The sequence below is a fragment of the Phocoena phocoena genome, chromosome 8 (genome assembly GCF_963924675.1).
Source record: "Phocoena phocoena chromosome 8, mPhoPho1.1, whole genome shotgun sequence".
Taxonomy (NCBI): domain Eukaryota; kingdom Metazoa; phylum Chordata; class Mammalia; order Artiodactyla; family Phocoenidae; genus Phocoena; species Phocoena phocoena.
The window spans coordinates 32413928-32433179 of NC_089226.1; the positions used below are offsets into that span (position 1 = coordinate 32413928).

General features: G+C 33.9%; 1 protein-coding gene across 1 annotated transcript in view; it reads right to left on the reverse strand.

The window, feature by feature from the left end:
* CEP126 (centrosomal protein 126) overlaps positions 1-19252 on the reverse strand; it is a 148944-nt gene that overhangs the window by 57365 nt on the left and 72327 nt on the right. Inside the window, exons 7-8 of the mRNA XM_065882361.1 lie at positions 4764-4876; positions 1795-1870 (exon numbers count right to left, since the gene is read on the reverse strand). Coding sequence (XP_065738433.1) covers positions 1795-1870; positions 4764-4876 — 189 coding nt within the window. The remainder of the gene's footprint in view (positions 1-1794; positions 1871-4763; positions 4877-19252) is intronic.

Consider the following 19252-nt stretch of genomic DNA (forward strand, 5'->3'; position numbering starts at 1 on the left):
TGATCCCTTTTTGTCTTTGGGATTAGCCCTTATACATACTTAACTGACATATGTCTGTATGTATTCATTTCACAAACAGAAACCTAGTAAATCTTCTGTTACTTTGCATTTTATTTACCAGGATCTTCTATAGCTACCATTTTCCCATCTCTAATTTAAAAAAAATACTCAAAATGATGGCAGTGAGGTAATAATTTCTAGAGTGTTACCTGAACTAAGGAAAAAAAATACATTATGTATATGTAGATTATTTCTGTTTTGCTTTTGTTATTCATTGGTAGCTCAAGGAGAAGGTGAAGTAGATTGTCTTTATAATAGCAGTTATGATGAGTTATAAATAAAAGTAAGAGAAAAGGAGCTTATGGAAATTTTAGAAAATTAGATGATCAGCTGAACAGAATTGAAAGCCTAGAAACTGACCAAATTCAATAAAAGAACATATGATCAAAGAAGTATCAAAGACTTGAGAGAAGGGAAAGATGACTCAATAAATTAGTTTGTTGTTTATAAAATAATCAATTTGGAGTATCACTTCACATCATCTATTTAAACAAATTCCAAAGACATTAAAGAATTAAATTTAATGAATCAAACCATTAAAATAATCTAGAGGAAAAGAAACATTTCTAATTTTCTGCATTGGGAAATTTCTTTGAGTAATGGACAAATCACTAAGAAAAGACTAAAAACATGTTACTTTAAGGTCAGACTTCCCTAATAGATTTTAAATTCTGAAGGCCAAGACTTTTGTATGTTTTGTTAATTATTGTATATCCAAAATATTTAGTTGCAGGCAGGAGATTGGCTCTCAATAATTATTTATTGAATGAAAAAATGTAAAGTAAGACTTCTATATGTAAAAATAAAACATTAAGTGGAATAAACTACACATAGTAAAGTGTTAAAAACATTTGTAGCTAACATAAGGATCAGAATCCTTGATATTTAGAGTTCTCAGAAATGATTAAGAAAATACTAAAACTCCAGTATTTACAGGGAAAAATAATATGAAGAAATAATTCATCAAAATAAATATACAGGGCTTCCCTGGTGGCGCAGTGGTTGAGAGTCCACCTGCTGATGCAGGGGACATGGGTTCGTGCCCTGGTCCGGGAAGATCCCACATGCTGCAGAGCGGCTGGGCCTGTGAGCCATGGCCGCTGAGCCTGCGTGTCCGGAGCTTGTGCTCTGCAATTGGAGAGGCCACAACAGTGAGAGGCCCGCGTACCGCAAAAAAACCAAAAACCAAACAAACAAAACAATTAAGCCTATTATTAATAAAAGATGTACAAATAAAAACTAATAATATATCATTTCTTTGTCTGTCTTATAAGTAAATAATAGAAGTGATTCTACCTCAAGCTGGCATACACCCCAGAAGAATTTTGAATGATAATACTTTGCAGGAAAATGCTATAGGAATATGTATAATAACCTCTAACAATGTTTATTTCCTTTGATCCAGTACTCATTTAATACAGAGTTTCATTCAACAAATATTAATTGGGTGCCAATTAATGCCAAGTACTGTAATTTTAATTCTGGGAATCTAAATATGGAAATAATTGAAAAGTCTGAAGAAACAATGTAGATAGATGTTCAGTACATTACTATTTAGAATAAATAAAAAAACTGGCAACAATCTAAATGTGCAGGGTGTGGAGAACTCAGGTCCCCAAATGGTCATTTAACAGTCATGTAATATGTAAGTACTTGGGAAAATATGTATAAGAACAACAAAAAAGAAATCATTGGGAACAAAGCTAAGAGGAAAATGTTTAAACTAAAACATACCTTCTTCAATATTAGAAGTAGCCCTTGTGGTTTGTTTTGGCTCACTTGAACTTAGTTGGACACTTTGTCCAAAATTCTATAAAAATAGAATATTGAATCAGAATATAATTCCATATTTAAAATTAATGATATATTGACTTACCAGACTTTTACTTGCTGTTTATATTTTCTGCTATTTCTGTTCATATAATATATATTTTCTTTTTTTTTGGAGCAGAAATCAAGAATTACGGGAATAAGACCTTTCTATGATGCCTAAAGATTAGAAAAATGTTTTATGTAGATTTTGGTAAATTTTTAGATTGCAATATTGTCTTGGACATTTGAAAGAAGGAAGTAAGTTGGGTGGCAATCAGAAGTGCTAACTAAAGGAAAGGTAAAAAATTACCGTAAGGCTGGTTTATCCTTTAAGGGTAAGTCACAATTATTGATAGTAGCCAAAAGCGTCTGATTATGGCTAATGCTAAGGACAGGTAAGTGTCTTAGGTGACAAAACTTAAAACAGAAATGGCTGCCTCGATGTTGCACAGTACTGGGAAATGAAAAATATCAGAGCACTGGCAATTAGCACTCCCATTCAATACTATGAGTGATACCAACTCTCCTTCCTTGGATATGGTCTACTTTGATTCTTTACCCCCATTCTGTTCCACTCTTAAGAACTGACTGTTTCTCTTAGATAAAATTGCCTGGCTATGACTATACCTAGCTTTTGTTCAGTCTAATTTGAAGAGTAACCGATGCAGGTTTCTTCAACAGCCCTGCTTCGATAGCTCTCATAGCCTCGCCTAAACTCCATTATAGACTTGAGACAACCTGGACTGAGACCCTGGCACAAAGTGGCAATTGTGCTTTATCTGTCTTTCACTAACCTCTTTTAGTTTCTCTCCATGTAGAAGTAGTGGCTGGGAAAAAATCCATTGTGATAAAATATATTTCCTAATACAAGGTGACAGGGCCGGGGCTATAGTAATTGAATGCTTGTTTAAGCTCTTGAGTAAAAACAAAATCAAACCCAACCCAAAACCAAATATCAAAACAAAACAAGGATAAAAACAAATAAACTTCAAAACTTTGTTTTGATTCAGGAACACTGACCTATTTTAAAGCTAACAAGACTTTGGTAGATGTATAAGTGGTGTGTGAGTGGAAGATGTATATTATGTGAAAGTGGAAGTGCAGCTTCTGGAAAGAATATAAATGGACTCTAAAACAAGATAGAATGCAAAGGAGAAAGACACAGAAGAACAGAATAAGACACAGAAAAATAAAGATGAATTTAGAAAGGGCACTAATAATGGCATTTAAAATTTAATTTGTTCTATTTTTGTTATAACAACTACACATTACTTTTAAATTTAATGTACATTAATAAAAATAAAGAAAAAATAAAGACAAAATTTGTTCACTTTATAGATCTTGAGATGTTTGATGTGGAGAACACGGAAATTAAAAGGAAGGACTTAGGCATTATTCTATCTGTAATCAGGAAATTATGTTTGTAATTAAGTTTGTTATTAAACAGTAAAAATATATTGGTAATGAGACAATATTTATATAAATAAAAAACTAAATGACTTGTTTTGCTGATAAAATTAAATCACTGTTGATAATTCTTCATATTAATAATCATCTATATAAAAATCAATAGTTTCTACAGTATGCAAATAATAGGACCCTCAACCTTTGACGTGGAGTATAAATTCCTCATAAAACACTCTATTTCCAGTTCTATTAAAAATCAGAAGTGGTATTTAAGGTAGAAACTTCAAGTGAAATGCTATTCACTTATCCATCTAGATTTTTTAATATTTGTAAATTTTAATTAATTAATTAATTAATTATTTATGGCTGCATTGGGTCTTCATTGTTTCATGCAGGCTTTCTCTAGTTGCATCGAGCCGGGGCTTCTCTTCATTGCAGTGAGTGGGCTTCTCATTGCAGTGGCTTCTCTTGCTGCACAGCATGGGATCTAGGTGTGGGGGCTTCAGTAGTTGCAGCACTCAGCCTCAGTAGTTGTGGCTCGCAGGCTCTAGAGTGCAGGCTCAGTAGTTGTGGTGCACGGGCTGAGTGGCTCTGTGGCATGTGGGATCTTCCCAGACCAGGGCTCGAACTCGTGTCCCCTGCATTGGCAGGCGGATTCTTAACCACTGCGCCACCAGGGAAGTCCCCAAGATTTTTTAATATTTTAAATTCAACCCTTGGATCATGCTAGACCTCTAGAAAATGTCATATTTAGGTCACATTTACTTAGCTCTTACAGAATTACATCCACTAATTTTTAAATCAACATTATTATGCTATGGACCTTTACTGAAGATCTCTATTTGAAACAGCACATGAAACTCCTTATTTATTTGTTGTTGACTGTTAATAGGGATATATCTATTATGAACTTCAAGGTTCCCTATAGAGGATTCTCAATGGAAAATGGCTTTTAATACAGTATACCTCATATGAAATCATTATTGATAGCCCCTGATAACTACGTAACACCTTATTTTCCTTCTTGCCATGTCTTCCAGGAAGCTTAGATACCAATAGGATATTTAAACACATGGAACTATATTAGTCTTCATGATAAGCATACTTGCTTCCTGTTTCCATGGCTCTAATTTACTTTTCTTTTCTTTTTTTTTCATTTTTAATGTATATTTAAATAACTGTTGCGAATAACCTGTTTTTTCCCAGAGTTGAGTATAAATAATAACAAGTAAAATAGTGTGATTTCCTAAAGTTAGTTTAAAATATTCATTAGTAACTGATCATTTAGGCTAACTAGAATATAGTGTATTAGTACAGTGCAGTAAGCCCCTAGCATAGAGTCTGCACTGCTTCACAATGGCTTTGGCTATATCATTTATGTTGTGGTGCACAGTTTACAGGAAAAGCACAATCCTGTAAGAATATTCTGTTTTCCAAGCAATTTTTCACTATTGAATAAAGATTTTTACTAACACTGTACTTACATTCATCTGCTCACTGTACTTCTGTCCTACAGATCCAGGGTTTTGTCTTTTTTGCTCTAAAAGGCTTCTGTGCTTATTTTCAACAATTTGTTTTCTTCTTGTAACAGTAGAATCTTAAACAAATGCCAGGACAATGTCAAAATTTACACAAGTTGAGTAGACAGTATATACCCACTGTAAACTTCCAAGTTACCTTCAAACATCACAGAAAACCCTGTTTCTTTCATTCAGTTGGCAAACTTCTGTTGAGCTTCTCTTTTATGTACTGTGCATGGCACAGTTACAATAAAGAATTGAACAAAATCTCTGTTTTTGAGGGGTTTATAGTTTAGAGCAGTGACCTCTAAAGGTGGTGGTAGAGCACCAGAATAAATCACTGCTGCACAGGAAGAACATATTAAAATTCCAGTTTAAATTTATTATCTAAAAATTAGAAATTTAAACTTTACTATGATAATATATGATTGACACTGGCACCTTTGTCAGTTTGCAAGGTAGATGGTCATACACTGCATACAGTAAACAAAGTTATCTTGGAGGAACAGTAGAGGTTCTAAGTGTATAAGGTTGGCAGTGTTATCATTCATTAGTGTTCTTTTGTGTCCTTCAATGCACTAAATTTTATGTGTGCCCTCGATTTATGGATAACTCGTAGTATCTGAATGAGTCCTCACAAAATGGAAAAGAGAATAAAAATGACGTTTGTAGGGCTTCCATTGTATGTGCAATGTTTTATTATTTAAGCTGAGTGGTGGGTACATGGATAATTATATTATTTCCTATGCTTTCTCTATGACTAACCAAAAACATAGTCTTGCAAAATCATAAAGATAATACTAATAATGCAAGCACAGATAAATAAGAAAAAGACAGAGCTGACACACATCTTATTCTCATTACAAACTCTTTGCCACATAATAACAATGACAGTATAGTTATATTGTAACAAAGAATCACAAATTTAAAAATTAAAAAAAATAACAATAAACCTCACCCTAAATGCATTGTGTTCCCTAAGATATTATCTAAGGATGGTATATGGAACGAAGTCATCAAAATTGATAAGACATTTGAAACTAAGCATTCAGAAAATTACTTATAATACATGAGATTTTTTTGTATATTAATACATAAAATTATTTTTATAATTATCTTAAAATGTATGATTTATAAAATACAAAATTTAAAAATTATTTAAAAAGCTTGTACTTCATGTTTACCTCATTTAAAAAAATTTCTAATTCTGGCTAAGGTCCTTAATGTATGTATTAGTACAGTAATACTGTACTAATATATGGCATATACATTATATATATGCCATACATATATGTGTATATATACATATATGTACATATATGGCATATATATGATATTTGCTTTTAATAGTTTATTGTACCACTTTTAACAGTGGTACAATAAAAACTCTTGGAGTCCAGTGGTCCAGAAGAATGGATATAAATTTAAATGATTACAGTAAAGTGAATAACTTCTATGTGGAGCAATAAACAGAATTAAGCGAAAGCACAGAGGCTACAGTGTATTTGTAAGAATCAAGAAGGGCTTCACACTGAACCAGGAAGAATAGAAAATATGAACAAATCAGTCACAAGCATTGAAATTGAAACTGTGATTAAAAATCTTCCAACAAACAAAAGCCCAGGACCAGGTGGCTTCAGAGGCAAATTCTATAAAGCATTTAGAGAAGAGCTAACACCTATCCTTCTCAAACTCTTCCAAAATATAGTAGAGGGAGGAACACTCCCAAACTCATTCTATGAGCCCACCATCACCCTGATACCAAAACCAGACAAAGATGTCACAAAGAAAGAATACTACAGGCCAATATCACTGATGAACATAGATGCAAAAATCCTCAACAAAATACTAGCAAACAGAATCCAACAGCACATTAAGAGGATCATACAGCATGATCAAGTGGGGTTTATCCAAGGAATGCAAGGATTCTTCAATATATGCAAATCAATCAGTGTGATACACCATATTAACAAATTGAAGGAGAAGAACCATATGATAACCTCAATCGATGCAGAGAAAGCTTTTGACAAAATTCAACACCCATTTACGATAAAAACCCTGCAGAAAGTAGGCATAGAGGGAACTTTCCTCAACATAATAAAGGCCATATATGACAAACCCACAGCCAACATCGCCCTCCATGGTGAAACACTGAAAGCATTTCCACTAAGATTAGGAATAAGACAAGGTTGTGCTCTCTCACCACTCTTATTCAACATAGTTTTGGAAGTTTTAGCTACAGCAATCAAAGAAAAAAAGAAATAAAAGGAATCCAAATTGGAAAAGAAGAAGTAAAGCTGTCACTGTTTGCAGAGGACATGATACTATATATAGAGAATCCTAAAGATGCTACCAGAAAACTACTAGAGATAATCAATGAATTTGGTAAAGTAGCAGGATACAAAATTAATGCACAGAAATCTCTGGCATTCCTATACACTAATGATGAAAAATCTGAAAGTGAAGTTAAGAAAACACTACCATTTACCACTGCAACAAAAAGAATAAAATATCTAGGAATAATCCTACCTAAGGAGACACAAGACGTGTATGCAGAAAAGTATAAGACACTGATGAAAGAAATTAAAGATGATACAAAAAATGGAGAGATATACCATGTTCTTGGATTGGAAGAATCAACATTGTGAAAATGACTCTACTACCCAAAACAATCTACAGATTTAATGCAATCTCTATCAAACTACCACTGGCATTTTTCACAGAATTGAACAAAAAATTTCACAATATGTATGGAGACACAAAAGACCCCAAATAGCCAAAGCAATCTTGAGAACAAAAAATGGAGCTGGAGGAATCAGGCTCCCTGACTTCAGACTATACTACAAAGCTACAGTAATCAAGACAGTATGGTACTGGCACAAAAACAGAAATATAGATCAATGGAACAGGATAGAAAGCCCAGAGATAAACCCACACACATATGGTCCCCTTCTCTTTGATAAAGGAGACAAGAATATAAGTGGGGAAAAGACAGACTCATCAATAAGTGGTGCTGGGAAAACTGGACAGGTACATGTAAAAGTATGAGATTAGATCACTCCCTAACACCATACACAAAAATAAGCTCAAAATGGATTAAAGACCTAAATGTGAGGCCAGACTATAAAACTCTTAGAGGAAAATATAGGCAGAACACTCTATGACGTAAATGACAGCAAGATCCTTTTTGACCCACCTCCTAGAGAAACGGAAATAAAAACGAAAATAAACAAATGGAACCTAATGAAACTTCAAAGCTTTTGCACAGCAAAGGAAACCATAAACAAGACCATAAGACAACCCTCAGAATGGGAGAAAATATTTGCAAATGAAGCAATGCACAAAGGATTAATCTCCAAAATTTACAAGCAGCTCATGCAGCTCAATAACAAAAAAACAAACAATCCAGTCCAAACATGGGCAGAAGACCTAAATAGACATTTCTCCAAATAAGATATACAGATTGCCAACAAACATATGAAAGAATGCTCAACATCATCAATCATTAGAGAAATGCAAATCAAAACTACAATGAGATATCATCTCACACTGGTCAGAATGGCCATCATCAAAAAATCTAGAAACAATAAATGCTGGAGAGGGTGTGGAGAAAAGGGAACCCTCTTGAATTGTTGGTGGGAATGTAAATTGATAGAGCCACTATGGAGAACAGTATGGAGGTTCCTTAAAATACTAAAAATATAAATATCATATGGCCCAGCAATCCCACTGCTGGGCATATACCCTGAGAAAACCATAATTGAAAAAGAGTCATGTACCAAAATGTTCATTGCAACTCTATTTACAGTAGCCAGGACATGGAAGCAACCTAAGTGCCCATCAACAGATGAATGGATAAAGAAGATGTGGCACATATATACAATGGAATATTACTCAGCCATAAAAAGAAACGAAATGGAGCTATTTGTAGTGAGGTGGATGGACTTAGAGTCTGTCATAGAGAGTGAAGTAAGTCAGCAAGAGAAAAACAAATACCGTATGCTAACACATATATATGGAATCTAAGAAAAAAAAAAGTCATGAAGAACCTAGGGGCAAGAAGGGAATAAAGATACAGACCTAATAGAGAATGGACTTGAGGGTATGGGGAGGGGGAAGGGTAAGCTGTGACAAAGCGAGAGAGTGGCATCGACATATATACACTACCAAATGTAAAATAGATAGCTAGTGGGAAGCAGCCGCATACCACAGGGAGATCAGCTCGGTGCTTTGTCACCACCTAGAGGGGTGGGATAGGGAGGATGGGAGAGAGGGAGATGCAAGAGGGAAGAGATATGGGAACATATGTATATGTATAACTGATTCAGTTTGTTATAAAGCAGAAACTAACACACCATTGTAAAGCAATTATACTCCAATAAAGATGTTAAAAAAAAAAAAGGCTTCATAGAGGTACGTTTAAGCTTGGTCTTAAAGGAGTAATAGGTCCCAAATAAAAAGATCTTTGAGTCAAAAGGAACACTATGTTCTAAAGCACAAAGTAACAGTGACACATAGTTTAAGATTCTTGGGGCTGAAATGTGGAAAATTCAGTTAGTCTGGGACATAGAATATGAATATGCATGTAAGGACACAAATGTCTTGGGAATTACATGGGAGTGTGTATATGTACTTTTGTGATGTGAGTTCAGGTAGGAAAAAATGATACAAATATTTTTAGCCCTGAAATTAAGTACTGAAAGAACATGGGTACTGTATCTAATTTATGTTACCATAGCTAATATACATGTATATTTTCTCTACATAACTATACATATATAGCTATACACATACACTATAATTAAATATTTATGTCTATATAACAACAAAGACACAAAAGCTTCCAACTTTCAAGAAAGTTGGCTAGTAATTGAACACCTGACCTTTTAGAATAAGGAATAATAACATAATTCTAGCTAATGTGTTGAGCACTTGTAATTGTCCAGGCATTGTTCTAAACTGTAGGCACTATTATCATCACTATATTTACAGATAAAGAAATTAAGGCACAGGAGACGGTAAGTAACTTGCCCAAGGGCAAAGAGCCAGTAAAGAGCAAAGCTGGGATTTAGCTCCAAACAGTCTTTAAAATCTAAAATTCTAGCTCTTACCCTCTATGTTAGTAACTTTCATTCTGATTTGACTGTGTCTCATAGAAAGATATTTTGCATTGTGAATTAGGATGTATACATAGTTTTGTGAAACATACTTTTACATAATGCCCCCTGGTAGTTTCTATTCTAGAACATTCTACAATTATATTTCATTAAAAAATCCTGGTCACTACTCATTAAATCAATTTTATAATCCGCTAATGAATCATGACCAGTAGTTTAAAAAGTACTGTATTATGTTTATTCTCACCTATATGGGAATGCTAAATATGTTAAATGATAGATACGCTAAATGTTATAGTTTATAGTGAGATCATTTGGGCAGTATAAAGTTTTTATACTGTTTTGTATGCTTGGAACTGTCTTCCCCTAAACCTTATAAAGTCTCTATCTTTCTATTTTTGAACAGCTTTAAAAATATATTAAATAAATGAAAATTAACTTGGCCACATGAGTGCTGTATCAATAATTTTTTCCTTCCTTTAGCCCTGTTCATAAATCTTCTGGAGGCAAGATCTACCAATACTTTTGTACTTTCTTTATTTGTAGCATAATTGTTTTTGATTGTTCTTTGTGTAGATGTTCAGTTTTGTGGATTATAGACTGATCCCAGGAACAGATGAAGGGGAAGAACCTACAACCAAGATTACTCTACCAGCAAGAATCTCAGTCAGATTCGATAGAAAAATGAAAAGCTTTACAGACAAGCAAAAGCTAAGATACAAGTTTATGCTTAAAACTGTTCCACTCACATACATGCACTTAAATACTATTTACTAATTAATATAATAGCTGACAACCTTGGTATTTTTGCAAAAATAATATAGCTTGTAATGGCATCTCTGGCCAAATTTCTAGTCTCAATGAAAATTCTAAATATGGTAGTTTTACTACCAAAACTCAAAATAATGCTACTAATCTTTAGTAAAGTATTACATTTTTTTTTTTTTTTTGGTGGTACGCAGGCCTCTCACTGTTGTGGCCTCTCCCGTTGTGGAGCATAGGCTCCGGACGCGCAGGCTCAGCGGCCATGGCTCACGGGCCCAGCCACTCCACGGCATGTGGGATCTTCCCAGACCGGGGCACGGACCCGTGTCCCCTGCATTGGCAGGCGGACTCTCAACCACTGTGCCACCGGGGAAGCGCCAAGTATTACATATTTTAAAATTTGCAATATTCTTAATTATAAACGAGGGAAAAATCTGGAGACATTCACGGAATTATATATTCAGATGAGATCTTAGACATTAACTAGTTCAACCACTTACTCATAGATCTAAATCACTCAGAGGTGAACTTGAATGCTTAGTGATGGGGAGCCATTACCCCATGTGGTGCCCTCCTCAGTTTTTGGTGGTTTAAGCTCAAACTCTTACTTATGCTGAGCTGAAAACATCCTTGCACTTTTTACCACTTCAACTTTTTCTGTTTTCTCCTTCTTTTACATAATAAACCTTCAAACATTTGTACAGAGCTATCATGTCTCTTAGGCTTGAGCTCCTTTAATTGGTCATCAGACCGAACCCCTCCTGCCAGAGTCATGGCTCACCCCAATTTTTTATATGCAGCCCTTAAAATATATAGCCTAAAATAATGTAGAGTATAACAGTACTTCCAAAGATCTGGTTATTATAGCCTAAAATTATATTAAGTTTTTAACAGATATAGTAAACTTTTTTTTTTTTTGGTTTAGTTTTGTGTGAATTTTTTCTTTTTTTTTAAAGAACAGTTGTCAAGATGGATATCTTTCTTCTTCTGTAAAATTAAAAGAAAAAAAAAACCCCAACTAAATAGATACAAGCAAAATGCCAAATGCAAAAAAAAAAAACACATTAAAATGTGTGAGTTTTGGGCTTCCCTGGTGGTGCAGTGGTTGAGAGTCCGCCTGCCGATGCAGGGGACATGGGTTCGGGCCCCGGTCTGGGAAGATCCTACATGCCGCGGAGTGGCTGGGCCCGTGATCCATGGTCGCTGAGCCTGTGCATCCGGAGCCTGTGCTCCACAACGGGAGACCATAGCAGTAAGAGGCCCGCGTACCACCAAAAAAAAAAAAAAAAAAATGTGTGAGTTTTATTCACCAAGAAGAGAGAAACTACAAATCACGAATTGGCAGAAAATATATGCAACACATAACTGACGCAGAATCCTAGAGTATACAAGGAACTTATATCAATAAGGGAAACATCTTCCCGCCCCAGAATCCAAGAGCAGACATTTCACAAAAGAGGTAATGCAAATAGTGCATAAACATATGAAAAATGCTCAGTTCATTAGTAACCAGGGCAATGCAAATCGTTATAATTAGACACCATTTCTCACCCATATGATTGAAAACATTAAAAAGTCTGATTATCGGAGTTTTGGTGAGCATGTAGTAAATGGGACTTTCATATATTGCTCTGGAAAATAATTTGGCATTACCTATTGAAATACACTTAACCTACTTAAAAATACACATACTCTGTGACCCAGCAACATGTTTATCAGTAGATATGCAAAACTGTTCCCAGAAGCATTATTCATAAAAGCAAGAAACTGAAAGCAACCCAATGTCCAGTAATAGGAGAATGAAAAATTTTTGTAGAATACAGCAATTTTAATGAAATGTAATACAAAAATGAATACAAATGAAGTACAACTAAACTAAAACAAAACTATTGAGTATTTTTCCAAAAAACAAATCTATTGAGAAAAGCAAATCATAGAGGTATATAGATGAAATGGCTCCATTTATATGAGTTACAAAACTAGGCAAAACTAAACAATATATTGTTTGAGATACATTTACACATAGTAAAATTATAAAGAAAAGCATAGAATAATTAACACAATTCTATATAGTGTCATTTTGTAAGATAGGAGGGGGATGCAATTAAGGAGAGGCATGTGAGATTTCAACAATACTAGTGATTTTCTATTTCTGAAACTGGGCATTGGGCACAGGGTTCTTTTATTATTAGTCTTTAACTTGTTCTTGTACATTATGTACATTATTTGTATGTAAGACATATTTCTCAATTGAGAGACTTTAAAAAGTATATTGAGTGCAAATACATGACTATAGTTATCTCTGCTAAACCAAACTTTATTAGTTTTTGCTCATCATTTCAGTTAGTAAAGATGATTTCAAATCTTCATGCCATTCTTCATTTTATTAATGACTTCCTTTGTTACTCTGTACTTCCCACAAACTGTATAGATGAATGTACTATTTTTTAAAATGTGTATCACTGAAAAATCTAGTTATTCAGAGTTTTAAAAATTAAATTAATTTATATTCTCCGGCTTTATTGAAATATTGACAATACAACATATTTTGTTTACAAGTTATATAATGTGATTATTAGATACATATATATATATTTCAAAATAATCACCACAATAAGGTTATCTCCATCCCCTCACAGAGAGAGTTTTTTTTTTTTTTTTAAAACAAGCATAATAGCTAAGTAATTATGAGAACAGATGCTAGAGAAAGAATGCCTGCATTTTAGTCCCGGCTCTGCCATTTATACTAGTTATGTGACTTACACAAGTTATTAGCCCTCTCACTGTTTCAGTTTCCTCATTTACGAAATGGGTGTAATATTATTTACTCACAGAGTTATTGAGAGAATTAAATTTGTTTCCATATGTAAAGTGCTCAGAATAGTGATTGGCACACAGTAGATGCTATCTAATTTTTACCTAAAATAATTTGCTTCAGTGTCTCTGATTACATTTCTGATTCCATGAAAACTAGATTTATTCTAAGGTAAGAACACTGGAGCTGCAATACAAAATCCTGGCTTTGTTTTGAACTACCTGTGTCATCTTGAGCTATATAATCTCACTGTTATGTGTGTCAATTTCCTCATCCATAAAATATGGGAGTTAAGCTCAATTGTATCTTTGATCTTTTCTAGCAATCAAATTTTTGATTCCTTGAAGGTATTTTTAATACTTCCTAGAAAAGAAAAAAAATACATTCTTTCTGAAATCAGGTTTCGAAGTATTTGATATGCCAACATCATTTGGCTTTTTAAAAAAGTGAAGTATAACCACCTATAGAAACATGAGCAAATTATAAGTATACAGGTTATGTAGACACACCCAGATTGCACAGACACCCACTGAAAAAGCTTTCCTTATAACCTGTTACCATATACCCCCTTCCATAGTTGTACCTATTCTTCAACCTGATAGAAATGAAATATAATATGTATTTTAATGACTGGCTTCTTTTGCACAATATCATGGTGATTCATCCATGTTACTGTTTCTTAGCAGTGGCCGATTCATTTTTTATTAAGGTATTTCTCTGAATGAATAAATTTCACTTTATATATTGTAGCGTTGAAGAACATTTGAGATCATTCTAGATTATGGCTATAAAGCTACTAAAGTTTTAGAACTTTAGAAAGTTCTTGTACATGTCTTCTGTTTTACATATGAATGAATTTCTGACACACACACACACACACACACATCTCTTGGTCTGGAATTGCCAGGTCAAAGGATATGCATATATTCAAATTTAGTAGACGTTGAGTTTCCAGGTGTTACACATCTTTGTTAATACTTAGTATTGTATTTTAAAAATTTTAGCCATTCTGATAACATGTGTGTAGTTGTATCTAATTGTTTTAATGTGAATTTTTCTGAGGACTGAAGATGAGATCTTTCCATGTTTATTGACCATTTGGCTATCCTCCTTTATGAGAAGCTAATTCAAATATTTTGCCTTTAAAATAAATCGGTGTGATGGTCTTTGTGATGTGTCATCTGTCTACTGTCCCCAGTTATTCAATCAAACACTAATGTGTTGCTGTGAAGGTATTTTGTAGATGTTATTAAAGTCTATAATCAGTTTGCTTTAAGTAAAGGGGATTATCCTAGATAATCTTAGTGTACCTGAGTCAATCAATTCAAAGGCCTCAGAAGCAAGCTTTCTTGAGAGAATACAAAATTCTGCCTGTGAATGGCAACGTTTGTCTGTTCCTATGAGTTCCTGCCTTTCCTCCTGGCCTGCCCTAAAAATTTCAGACTTGCCTAGATACCCTCCTCCCCCGACTCCACACACATTTATGTAAGCCAACCTATTGAACTAAATCTTAATATATCTTACTGGTTCTGTTTCTCTGGTTCAAACCTGACAGATATAATTAGGTTGTCTTTTTCTTATTGATTGTAGGAGTTCTTTATAGATTCTGGATATGAGCTCTTTGTTGGTATTATGCATTATAACTATCTTCTTTCACTCTACAGTTTGCTTTTTTAATATCTTAATGGTGTTTTGGATGAAAAAGTTTCAATCTTCTCCTTAATGGTTAGTGCTTTTATGTCTGTGTAAAAAATCCCTGCCCATCCCAAAGTCATATGCATATTCCCTATGTTATCTTCTAGAAGCATTTCTTTTTCACTTTCCATATTCATATATACAGTTCACTTGGAATTGATTTTTGTGTATGGTGTGAGGTAAGGGTCATTTTACTAATTCCATATAATCATTCAATTGACTCAGCACCATTTAATAAAAAGACAAATATTGGGCTTCCCTGGTGGCGCAGTGGTTGAGAGTCCACCTGCCATTGCAGGGGACACGGGTTCGTGACCCGGTCCAGGAAGATCCCACATGCCGTGCAGTGGCTAGGCCTGTGAACCATGGCCGCTGAGCCTGCGCGTCCAGAGCTTGTGCTCCGCAACGGGAGAGGCCACAACAGTGAGAAGCCCGTGTACTGCAAAAAAAAAAAAAAAAAAAAGACAAATCTTTTCTCCCTGCTATGCAGTACCACCTTTGCCAAAAATCAAGCATTCAAATATGTGGGTCTGTTTCTAGACTCCATTCTATTCCATTGGTGTAAATATCCTGGTGCAAAAAGCATATTGTAGTCAGAGAGAAGGATGTAAATAATTACTGATTTTAGAAATAAGTTATTGATGTTGACCTGGTCCAGAGTATGACAAAAGGAATGGATACTTGAGGCAGAATGGGAGAGAAATTCATTAGAGGTGAGAAAGGATTGAGAGAGATCAGGGTGTTGGATTGTTCATTCACATCAATACTGAATCACCAGTATATTGGCAAAGACTTTTCCAATAAAGAACGACTGTGAACCAGATGCCAAAGTCCTCTTTCAGGGGAAAAATTACTTGAGAGACCAGGAGTTGGCATAGTTGAATGACTTGGGTCTCATGGAAATAGAGTTTTTACTGAGAGTTTTGCTGGAGAGTTCTGGGTATGCTAATGGAGAGCAAGATGCCCTCCACAATTGTCAACTCTGGGTACACTGTGAGAATAAAAGTGACCTGGCAAATAGGAGAGTAGAAAAAAAAAGAACAGATGCTCACTGAACTATAATCCAGTATTAGCAAAGGGTTCATTTGAAATGTTTAATATTTAAATAGTTTTGAAAAAAAAAAGCTTGAATGACTGAACATACAAAGATGTTCAGTAATGTAATACTGAACAGATGTAATCCTGTTAGTATTAGATTTTCCAAGTATAATTACAGTATTAAGAAGTATAGACATATATAACAAAACAGAGTGGTACTGGCACAAAAACAGACACATAGAACAATGGAACAGAATAGAGAGTCCAGAAATAAACCCATGCACTTATGGTCTATTAACCTACTTCAAAGGAGGCAAGAATGTACAATGGAGAAAAGACAGTCTCTTCCATAAGTGGTGCTGGGAAAACTGGACTGCTACGTGTTAAAGAATGAAATTAGAACATTCTCTAATACCATATATAAAAATAAAATCAAAATGGATTAAAGACCTAAATGTAAGATTGAAAACCAAAATGGATTAAAGACCTAAATGTAAGACTGGAAACTCCTAGAAGAAAACATAGGCATAATACTCTTTGACAGAAATCATTGCAATATTTTTTTGGCTTTGTCTCCTAAAGCAAAGGAAATAGGAGCAAAAATAAACAAATGGAATCTAATTAAACTTAAAACCTTTTGCACAGCAAAGGAAACCATCAACAAAATGAAAAGACAACCTCATGAATGAGAGAAAATACTTGTAAATGATATGACCAATAAGGGATTAATATCTAAAATATATAAATAGCTCATACAACTCAACAGCAAAAAACCCAATCAAAAAAACCAAGCAGAAGACCTGCACAGATATTTTTCCAAAGAAGACATATGGATGGCCAACAGGCATATGAAAAGATGCTCAACATCACTTTAGAATTAGTAGAGAAATGCACATCAAAACCACAATGAAGTATGACCTCACACCTGTCAGAATGGCTATCACCGAAAAGTCTACAAATAACAAATGTTGGAGAGGATGTGGAAAAAAGGGAACCCTCATACACTGTTGGTGGGAATGTAAATTGCTGCAGTCACTATGGAAAACAGCATGAAGCTTCCTCAAAAAACTAAAAATAGAACTACTTTCACTCCTCGATATATATCTGATGAAAGTGAAGACACGAATTTGAAAAGCTACTTGCACCCCAATGTTCATAGCAGCATTATTTACAATAGCCAGGATATGGAAGCAGTGCATAATGGAATATTACTCAGCCACAAAAAAGAATGAGATTCTGTCATTTGCAATAACATGGATGGACCTAGAGAGTATTATACCTAGTGAAATAAGCCAGACAGAGAAAGTCAAATACTCTATGTTATCATTTATATGCGGAATCTAAAAAATAAAACAAATGAATCTATATAACAAAACAGACTCACAGATGTAGAGAACAAACTAGTGGTTTGAGGGAAGAGGGAATGGGGGAGAGGCAAAACAGGGGTATGGAATTAAGAGATACAAACTACTATGTATAAAATAGATAAGCAACAAGGATATATTGTACAGCACAGGAAAATATAGCCATCATATTCAATAACTTTAAAGTATAATCTATAAAAATATTGAATCACTATGATGTACACCTGAAACTAATATATTGTAAATCAACTATACTTCAATAAAAGCAAAACAATGAACAAAAAAATAAGTATAGACATATAGAACAATTACAATATTTCTATCTCTTTAAAAACATCGCAAAAAATGTTAAAATTCATTACATTTTCCAGTGTTCCTCATACAAAGACCCCTAAGAACTATTACCTACTTTGGTTAAAGTTAGAAAAATATTGGTGTTTTAGATTTTATATATATATATATATATATATATATATATATATATTTCTTTTAGCAGAGAAGGAGATCATAATTTTCATATGTTACTCTTTTATGCTTGAGCTATTGGGAAACTATATTTCCTAATATTTTTCCTGATCAGCTCAGACTCCGATACATGTTCACTTAATAATTATATTTATTACATAGTTTTAGTAGAAAAACTATGGGACTTGGAGCCATAGATATTTGAATGAAAGTACCATTTTTGCTATTTCCTAGCTCATGACCTTGGGCAATTCTATTTCCTTCTTTGTAAAATGGGGTTTAAAAAAATACTTATTTGTCAGGGTTGCTGTGAAGTTTAAATGAGACAATAATTGTAAAGCACTTAGCACTATAACTGGCACAGAGTAGGAATTCAAAAAAGGCAACCATCATAATTTATTTACCATAATTTCCTTTAAAATATCAAATCTACATGATGCTTTCATTTTCTGGAAGGAGTGTGAAAACTGAAGTTACATTGTGAAGTGGCTGGATAAAAAGAAAATGAAACCTTTTAGTGAGAGAAATAATAGCTAAAAATCTAGATTTAGATTAAGGTCTTTGCATTTAGCTTCCCATCTGCTAATATGGCTTGTGTCCATTCAATTCAAGAAAAGACTGGATGCCTACTAAGCGCCAGGCAGTGTTAAAACCTGGGGATAAGGTGAAGACTTACAAAAATAGTCCCTTGTCCTTAAAATCTCATGGTCTAATTGAAGAAGGCTTTAAATAGTTTAAATTTAAACTAACTACCTCATTATATCCTCTTTATATTTATTCATACCTTTGGGAGAAGAAAAGGGTTGCTTTTCTGTTTCCCAAGTCTTATCTATTTCTGAATAAGCAATTGATTTCTACTGGTAGGAAAATTTATGGGCCTATAGTCCATTCGCTTAGAGGAAAGTAGCTTCATGAGGCATTAACCAGCTACTAAGGGCAAAGCCATAATATAGAGAATTAATTTTCAAAAATGTTTAAAGGAATGCTATCATTTTTTCTCCATATGAAACTCTACATACCTAACAGATAAAAGTAAAGTTGCCACTCTTTTGGAAAGAGAATGAGAGTGGTAGGCACACCTATTATTAGCTTATAACAATTAAATTTAACAAACATTTTAAAGAAGAATAAAGAAAAGTATTATAATCACATTTATTCAACTATTTAGAATAATTTAAACAACATTTTTCACTG